Here is a 10,192-nt window from a genome sequence, read left to right as displayed (position 1 = left end):
CAGGATCCCTGAAGGGAAGAGAACTTGCTGTGCAGTTCCCTTACAGATATGTGAGCATTTTTGTTTTGTTTCACCAATTCTTATACCGCTTAATTGCATTCATCTCTAAGCCATGTACAAGTAATTCAATGCAGTAAGAATGAAAACCAGTTGTAGCGAAGACATCAGAATTCAGTCTAAATCAGGCATCCCCAAACTTCGGCTCTCCAGATGTTTTGGACTACGATTCCCATCTTCCCCGACCACTGGTCCTGTTAGCTAGGGGTCATGGGAGTTGTAGGCCAAAACATCTGGATGACCGCAGCTTGGGGATGCCTGGTCTAAATGCTTGCTGAATTTAACAAGCTTTCAGTAGATTCTGGAAGATCAACAGGGTAGGAACCTGCCTAACCTCAACTGGAGGGGAGTTCCATATAATTGACTGCTGGTGGATGCAAGCTGTTTATCCAAACCATGGTGCACCAACTGAGACTCCCTCAACAAAGAGGAGGGCTATAATGAGTCAGGTGGTCCTTAAGGTATCCTGAACCCAAGTTGTTAAGGGCCTTGTAAATTAATACAAGAACCATAGAATCATAGAGTTGGAAGAGACCACAAGGGCCATCCAGTCCAACCCCCTTCAATGACCTTGAAGGCCATTAGGATATGGACACCTGGTGCAAGTTGTATGTGACTGAGTAGAGCACATATAACTTCTACTTTTTGAATTACGAAGAGCTTGCACACGTGAACCAAATTTTCCGATTAAGGATTTATTTGACTTGCACAAGTTTATTACACAAGCTGCTAAGCAAATGCCACGTATGGAAGAAGATATTGGGATCTCGACTTAGCCCAATTCTTCAGGCAAGATCTAAAAGAGGCCAAATGCTTGACATATTTCGCTTTAGTCTTCTTGCCAAGCAGTACAGTGCTTTTCTCTGTTTTAGTTTTTGAAGGTTAAAAACAAGCACTTCCAACTAGATCAGGCATCCCCAAACTGCGGCCCTCCAGATGTTTTGGCCTACAACTCCCATGATCCCTAGCTAACAGGACCAGTGGTCGGGGAAGATGGGAATTGTAGTCCAAAACATCTGGAGGGCCGAAGTTTGGGGATGCCTGAACTAGATCATGAACTGGGTGGGGCTTCCTTGCTAAATGAGGAAACACATGTACAAGCTGTGAATTCATTGAGTTTGCCTGTCCCAGGTGAGCATATAGAGAAAGAAGTTTAAAAATGAAGATAAGCAGTGATCAGCCAGTCTGTCAGTGGTGAGCTAGCCCTCCCCCCCACACCCAACCCTGCTTCTTTCTTCTTTCTTCCCTGTCCCGTATAATTGACCACATGATGCAGTGCACACACACCATTTGAATGGCAACGTCCATCAACTGTGTGTGTGTGGGGTTGCCTCAAATATTTTAGGACTTGGCTCCCATGAGCACAGTTACTGCCTTGTTAGAAAGGTCTTAGCTCCAGGTGGGTGTTATAGTATGGCCAAACAACACATAATGCTAATGACTCCAAAATGCAAAAGATGCCATTGCTCATAGTCAGAAGATTTGTGGTTGTGGATCAAATTATCCATGATGCTAAACACTCAAATCCTGTTGGCAGCCATGGGAGCTTCCTTTCTTGGATAGCAGTAGCTGGGCAGGATGTCAACTGAGTCTGTAGTGGGGAAGAAAAGAGTTAACCCCCATGCACCACGGTTCATATTCTCATTGGAGCCCCCAGCAGATTCTATTTAACATTTTAAATACCTTTTGCATCTTATGTAGTTTGATCCACAGCCACAAAACTACTGACTCTACGTACTCACCTGTTACATGTGGAAACCCTAGAATTTGTGCTAGTGCTTAACTCATTGCATGAAAGGAAGTGCAGTGTAAAGAAGTTTAGATCTGCCTTTCAAATATAGGAATTATGCTTACCTGGTAAAAGCCCTATTCAATAGTAATGCTTTAGCGTTAAGCAACGAGAGCATTCCAGGTATGAAAGCAGGTTTCCCCAGTGCAATTCTGTTGTTTTGGAAGAGGTTGCAATCTGCATGGGTCATTGGTACCCTTGTTGCGGGAGCACAGCTTCAACTCCCTTGTAGCAGACTGGGACTGTGAATGAAGCCTCTCATAGCAATTGTAAGCTCTGGTATGTCCCAAACTAATGACCCCGCAATGCCTGTAGTAGACAGTATGATTGGAACTCACCAATACTGTAGATTTCTGAGGGCATCATGGGGTCACTTAATATGGACTGCAACTTGCCTCTAATATCAACACATGTTCTTATGCCCTGTTGGCAGTTGGTCCCCATTAGATATATTGGGGGAAAGTGGGCACCTTTCTTCTCCTTTACTGTTTGTGACTCAGATGACTGTTTGAACTTGGCGAGTTGGCAAAACTGATTGGGAGCCACCCACTTTCCCAAACAGATTTTCCTCCTGCCTCCTTGTGACCTAGTTGGAGCCCAATCCAATGACCCCATTATGCCAATAGGAGATCTGTGACAGAGTTTCTCATCAGCTGAGGCATGTGTGCGGATGGCAGTTCTGGGGAATCTGGAAGCTTGCCCTCTCATTTTGTGTTATTTTAGTTGGCCTAATAAAGAAATTGCCCCATTATAGATGTGGAATTATCACATCTGTAACTTAACTAGGCTACGGCTTGAGAGGTATGATACTCACTTCTTATAGCCAGTTTTATCTTCAGACTTCCCTTTGCTTAAATTGCCTGCCCCATTGTATTTCAGAATATTTCCACATACCCCCTATAGCATCATACCCGCCAGCTTAAACCTGCCACTAATTTGCCTTTTTAATGTTATACTCAATAAATATAAAGATAAAAATTACTGAGGGCATTTCCATATATTTTAAAAAATAGACTCGTATGTTTGTGAAAAATATATAAAAGTAAAGTATTTGTTTAAAATACCATATCACCAATATTTATTTGCAGTTAACAAAACTGTGATGTTTCTATGCTGCATTCTAGCACAACATATTTCTTGCTTCCAAATGAACATTCAATACTGGATCACTGCTATTATCCACAAAACATAGGTCACTTTCCATGAACTACATCAAGAGCATCAAGAGATCTGATCTGCACGTAAGTTTCTGTGTGCCTGTCACTTGCTGGATCAGAAACCATGCGCTTAAAAACCCGTTACTTCAAAGTGGATATAGAGCGGCCCTTTTAATTTCTATTGGGAGTGCATCTGAATGTCTGTCCCCATCCACATTGACACAGCCAGTCATGTTCATCTAGAGGTGGAATTATGTGCCTTATTCTTTTCAATGCACTATTTCAAAGGTGCTCCTTTTTTAATTTGGGGTTTAGGACATGTATGCATTGCACTTCAATAATATATATATGGGCATGAAAAGTGCTGTATCAATGTTAGTACATAATATGTATGCAGGAAGAAAATTCACACATGAAGTATCTCTTATAGACGTAATCATTACAGCAGTTGCCCACTGACAGAAACAACTCATTTTAAAGCTGCATAGCCTCTTGCCTTTTTTTAGTAGTGGGAGCTGCTGCGATGAAAATGTTGAAGAATGTTCTGACTGCATACATGGTTTTCCTCTGCAATATGAAATTAGGATCAGTTTTGGAAAGTTCTGAGCCTTATATCCTGAAACAGTACTTAGCAGTGATGTATATTAAAAGTTTTTTTAGAGCTGAATTGGTTTTGTGAAGCATGCTTAAAATCTTGGTAAAATGTCAAATCTGATCCAGTAAAATCATTGAACTGTGGCTGCATCACTGGATAGTCATATGACTTTAAAGCTGCAATACTATACAGATGTACTTGGGACCAGTGCTTCCCTTGTTCATATATATATATATATATATATATATATATATATATGTATATATAATGGCAACGGCACCTACTGGAGAGGTGCTGGAACTAAGTTCCAGTGAGTTCCTGCTGAAAAAGTCCCATTGAACTTATTTCTAAATAGGTTGCACTGTGAGAGCACTAGAGTTCACATTGTTGTTGGCATCCATATGACTCAAGCGACAATGGAGTGCGACTCCAGGGTGAAGTCAAACTGCTGTATCAACAGCAGTGAAGTGACCTCACCAGGGCAGTGTGTAAGGAAGTCCTGGGCTACCCAGGACATCAATACTCCCCTCTTGGCCTCACTGATGGGGTCCAAAGGAAAAAACAGCATTATATTTGGCACTAGCCTGGCTGCAGGAGTTGTTGGAAGGACTCCACTCTTAGGGACTCCACTCTGGATTTGTGTAGGGTTAACATAATGTCAGTAATAATAGCAGCATAATTAGGGTGCAGGACTCGCCCATGACATTTTGTGGCATTCCATGTAGTACACTGTACACTTAAATTTCACTGCAACACTGACACCTTGACAGTGTCTCCCACTATCTCTGGGGAACAGGTAAGGAGGAGGAGGAGGAAGGCAGGCTGCATGGGACACACTCTCACCTCCCAGTACCTGCTGCCTAAGGTGACTGTCACACTCTGCCTAATGGTAGCGCCAGTGTTGTCTTGGTGTCAGCTGGTTTCAAAATGAGACTAGTTTGGAAACTTTGCACTAGACTATCAGTTAAGGTCATTCCATTGCTTGAAGAAACCAATGTAAGTAGTATGAATGAGTTTTTAAATGGCACTTACCTTGAATGCAATCTTATGTCTTTGCTTTCATAGGTAACATGGTAATCCAAGATGACAAATATGGGATATGACCTAAAGTGCCCCCCCCCAAACAGACCTATTTATTCAAATTGTGTGGAAAACTGAATAAGTGAAAACTAAATTAAATAAAAAACAGATACTTGTACACTATTGGCTCTGCATGCCAGCATTTTAAATAGACAAGGTCCAACATATACCTGTGGAGTGATAAAGTACTGTAGAATCTTCAGAATAATAAACAATACTGATGTTGAAAAAAAGGCCTCTTTTTTAGTGGAGAAATAAGACAGGTCTGTTTTTCTTTCAAATGAATCTTGAATTTCAAAACAGTTAGCATAATCATTCAAGTTAATTATAAACCAGGCTCTAGATGAAACTGTTATGTTAAACTACAACCTTAGTCTACATGTGCAGTTTAGCCTTTTGGAATATTCTGGTCCCCTGATATTACTATTTAATTTTGTAATATGTAATGCTTGAGAATAAGATTTAAAATAAGATTTACAATTCATCATAGTGTGAAAATATTCATTTAAGTGCAAGGCAACAAACTGATTCAGTTTGAATAAATGTTTAACTCATCAGATTTAACAATGATGAATCAAATGTGAAAACTAGTAACTTTTATTGATAACACAACTATATATCTCTTATAAAATCACATGGGATTGCAATATTGTGCATGAAATATTTTTTTTCTTTAAGAAAATAATTTATCTGTCATAATCACAACATAGAATCTCTTCAATTACTGTAGGTATATTTTCTTGCAATGCTCTGGCTGTCAATAAATAATGGATCCACAGAGGCAACCTTAGCAGCTATAAATGAGTGAATACAGTTTAAAACTGCTGTCAAATCTTGAAATTCTAGTTCCTGAAATGAGAGCAAAAGGAAAAAAGGGTGAAATAAAGTTTCACACATTTTACAGGTCAAAATGCATCAAGACCGTAAAAAGTAACAACTTCTAAATTATATGCTAAATGCAACCTTCTTTAACACATCTTTTCTCGTGAGTGAAGAATATGTTCCCCTCTAGGTAGGCACCCCTTCCCCACCATTGTTGTTGTTGTTGTTACTATTATTTGAATTTATATACTGCCCTATACCCAGAGGTCTCAGGGCGGTTCACTGTCTTTTGAAGTCTTCTTCTCAACTTAAAACCTTAAAGTCCTTGCAGTTGGTTTGTTCTGCCATTTGTGATCTCATCTCTTCTAGCATGTGCTTGTACTTTAGTCCAATTAAGCTCTAATTAAGAGGAGAACCTCTGCTTCTTAATGGCGGTGTGGGAGGGTTTGCGCTAGGCGAAGTGCTTTTGCACTCAGTGCCTCCTTGGCCCCCGCATTCCATGCTGGAGTGAGAGCCCAAGTACCGAGGCGGACTGCGAGTGAAGCCCTTTCCTCTCTGTCCTGGGGGGTGGGGGATATGCAAGGATGATTACCCCTAAATCATCCTTGTTTTTCCTTCCCCAACGATTTCCCACTGTCGCGGGGGCTGCCTCCATTAAAGCAGAGCGGAACCAGAAGCCTCAATAATGCTTTAATTTTTTATCCCTTAAACATCCAGTGAGGGCATGAGCAAAAATATATGTAATGGTACTTACAGATCTATTGGTAATATGTACTCTACTGCAAAAGAATTTGTGCATATACCCACTGCATATACCCTTACCAGATGCTCAGTGCTGTTTTCCAGGGCTAGACTAAGCTCAAACACTTATTTCCTTCTGCTGTTTGTCCAACAGTTGTTCAAGTATTAGTCATGCAAACAATGGGTCTTAAGTCAGTCATTACTAAGTAGGATCGTGTTTTGGTTCACTTATTGTTTTCAGCCTTCCTGGCCCTTTTATGAAGTCCCATTGATTTCAGTGGGTCTAACTCTAAGCGATGAAGCTGCATTGAATTCAATAGGACTTAGAGCACAATCCTAACCATGTCTACTCAGAAGTAAGTCTGGATCCAAATGAGAGATTCTGTGTGAGTTGCTGGAGATAGGATTGTGGGAACCGCTTTATGTATTCATAGATTAAAGAAGAATGTCACTTTGTATATTTCTAGTGCTGCTGCTGAAATGTCAGCCGAGGGAAAGTTTGAAATGAATGCGCAAGTTCCTCCTCAGGTGAAACATTGCATGAATTTCAAAGGAAGTCAGAACCATTTTAGTAAGACTAGTGCAGTTTCCTAGGGTGCTTGGAACATCTCTAAGCTGTCACCAGATCTGGCCTAAAGCAAAATTCAAAGCTTTAGGCCAGGGTTTGTCATTCCCTCATTTGGTATTACAGCTGAAGAATTTCAAAAGAAGCTACAAAAAAGAAAAGAAAAAAAGTGTTCACAAGGCTAGCAAAAGTTCTCAAGGAGGTATCTTACATCCTCATTTTTTAAAGCTTCATGGTTCAAATTACTACTTTGTCTCACTACATTACAGAAGGATAACTAAAAGCCAATCCTTCTGGGATTGCCAAATTGCTTAAACCGGAGGCTTGTACACAGTTATGTAGCACTGAAAGCAATACGGATTACTTGCATTTAGGGGCTTGTAAGGATATTGATGCAGGAAAAACTGCTTTCTGCTCACTCTGTAAAATTGTAGCAAAAGTGAACAGCTCTCTACTGAGTTAAGTTTCCCTGTAAAATGAGAGAGTACCGGAGATTTATGTCTGGAGATTGGTCAGAAGGGAAGAAAACTCCGTGGAGGCATTACTAGTCCCCAGGCACCATCAGTGTGCAGTTCCCTATAATTTAGAAGCTGCTTTCACCTTCCAGAAACCTCTTAACAACTTTATGCAGCAGGTTTTACTTTCTCTTCTGCCCATATTCCTTCTCCCTGTTTCAGGTCCAGCCTACACTGGGGCTTGATACAATTCCAGCAGTAGCCACCAGCCAGAATGTCACACATCTGCATCATCAAGTGGCAAGTTATAAACTAGAGGCCCATTTCACATAATCAAGGAAAATGTCTTGAGCAATGAGCAATGCTTAAATTGCTTTTGTGTGCAATTTAACCTGTTCTTGTACACCAGTTTGCTTCCTTCTTCAAATTCCTATAACTGATGTCTTGTACAGTCAGGGATAGTGGTGGTGATGGGAGACATCTGTACCCCCAAAATTTATGAAACAATGATATACATGGGGAGTTTAAGAGAGGGATGTCTCCTTCTACCTGCAGATACTTTTCACTGAATATTTATTTATTTCAACAATCAGTATACCACTCAATCACAGTTGTTTCTAAGGGCTGTACAGGAGTCCCAATACAACTCAATGAGACTGAAATGGGTTAAAACTATAAAATCAGAATTCAATTTAAAAGCCTGCTGGATTTTTTAAAATTATTTTTAAAGTCTTCAGTAAGTACTGGAAGTTCAACACTGGGGGCCTGACTGATATCAGTTTCAAGAGTGTTTCACAAAATTGAGCCCTCCATACTGAACGTGCAGCCCCTTGTGAATTCAAGCCATGGGCAACCACAAACAGTGGCTACTTTGAAGACCTCAAGGATCAAGCAGGGATCAGGTGGTCCCTGAGGTATCCTGGTCTCTAGTTGCTAAGGCTTGTGAATTAATGCAATAACCTTGAACTTGGCTGGTGGTATATGGGCAGCCAGTGTAAGCTTTTGAGCCCCAGGGTTTTGTATATAGGTTTTTTTAAAAAAAGAAAGTTAAAGTGTACTGTATGCTTACATTTGGAAGGAAATATTGGTGGAATGTTTGCGTTTAAAAGCCAGTGTACACATCCCTCAGACATTTCTCAATGTTCGTAAGTCGCTCCCCCCAAACTTACATTATTTCCCCTGCAAATCTGCCAACTATGATACACTGAAGAAAAATATCCCACCGCTTGAAAATGCAGTTCCATTTATGTTATTGTTATCTATACGGTATGTGGGGTACCAGTTCAGCTGCAATAAATGTTTTTAAGCACACTGGCTTCCCAACAGGTATGTCAAGGTATTAAACATAGCCCTTCACACTTATGCACAAATCAAAGTGCTAGCTAGTTGCTTTTGGACCCGCTAAATTTTACATATTCCTTCTGCACAAAATTTATTCACATAAATATGTTTGTGACTCAAGGATACTTGTTGAGCAGCGAACTAAGTAGCAAACTACTTTCCTACCAGACGGCACATTATTGACCTTGAAAACGGTCCCTGTATAACAGCAGAGCAATCAGAACAATGAAATTACTTTGAATTTCAACTATTTTGAATGCAGTTTGCTACTGATGCCAAGACGTCAGTCAATATCAGTAATATCTATAGGTTATCCTGTTGATATCAATAGAAATAAGCCACACAGAAATGGTTATTCATATAAGCAATTGAAGCTCAACACCATCAAGCTCAAGCTCCTGAAAATAAATATGTGGTAGCATTTTGACCATGTTATGCCTGTGCTTTGTCAGCTACAGTGGCTCCCAATCCATTTCCAGGCCCAATTTACTGTTTTTATTCTTTAAAGTCCTAAGTGGCTTGGGACCAAGTTACCTGAAATAGCACCTTCTTGTATATGTAAATACTGAAATCTTCAGATGCCCTGCTCTAAAGTGGCTGAACCAAATGAAGAGAGTCAGATCACTACTAGGTCAGGGGTAACCAATGGGCTGCACTTTGGAAGTCGTTGGAGTACAACTTGCATCACTGCCTAACAATTGACTGGGGTTGATGGGAGTTGTAGTCCAACAGTCCATCTGAAGGACTACCCCAGTGCTAGACAAAGAGGCTTTTGGTTGTGGCACCAGAGTTTTTTAAAAACCTTCCCAGAGAGGTTGGCCTGGTGCCATCTTTATGCTTTCTTCAGCTCATCCATGTCTTTTAAGCAACTAAGGTTCACGGTCTGGTCCTCTCAGTTTTAAACTTAAGTTTTCAATTTTGCTTCAGTTGTTTCATTTTTTTATTGTTTGTTGCTTAGGGAGGAGACACATGTGTGCAACAAGGTTCTAGCATATTTGTGGGGAGCTCTGTTTTGTGTCTATAAAATAGCAACATAAAAAACCCATAATATTTAATACAGGAAAACTGTGGGCAGCTCCTTTACCCAAAAGTCATTAGTGTGAAATTGAATCCTACTGAATATATAAAATTTTAATCTAAAGATTCAAACAAAAACATTTAGGGAAAACGTTATCATAAACTTAACCATAGTGTTTGCTGCCCAACAAATACTGAAATATTTCTTTACTGGGCTGCTGTTGACATTTACTAGCTTATCTACTCAAGGGGAATGAAACGCATTATTTGATGACATTTTGTGTTTCTCATTATTGGCTACACTTTCCTGTCCAGCACCATCTGCCTCTCCCGAAAACCCATCGCTCCCATCAGTAACTCGGTCACTACTGTACTACAAACTGCATCAATAATAAATGTTGAGGTTATCAGCCTTTCTTTCTCCTGTGTCTTAGCAATGGTTCTGAATCCAAAACAGGTCTTGAATGCTAGTATTGGCCTGTCCCTTGAGCCCATCAATCATCTTTCATTTCATTCTTCTGGTAAGCTACACGTACGCGAGGATTTGTACAAGCACAAAAATGTTATGACAAT

General features: G+C 40.3%; 1 protein-coding gene across 1 annotated transcript in view; it reads right to left on the bottom strand.

The window, feature by feature from the left end:
* Nucleotides 1–4,796: 4,796 nt before the first annotated feature.
* The window catches only part of SNTG2 (syntrophin gamma 2), a 120,169-nt gene continuing 114,773 nt past the window's right edge, over nt 4,797–10,192 (bottom strand). The window contains exon 16 of the mRNA XM_088665607.1: nt 4,797–5,527. Coding sequence (XP_088521733.1) covers nt 5,396–5,527 — 132 coding nt within the window. The 3' untranslated portion in view covers nt 4,797–5,395. The remainder of the gene's footprint in view (nt 5,528–10,192) is intronic.

Source organism: Zootoca vivipara, chromosome 3 (assembly GCF_965207765.1).
Source record: "Zootoca vivipara chromosome 3, rZooViv2.hap1.1, whole genome shotgun sequence".
NCBI lineage: Eukaryota > Metazoa > Chordata > Lepidosauria > Squamata > Lacertidae > Zootoca > Zootoca vivipara.
The sequence above is the reverse complement of the archived record's forward strand: the minus strand, read 5'-3'. Positions and strand labels throughout refer to the sequence as shown.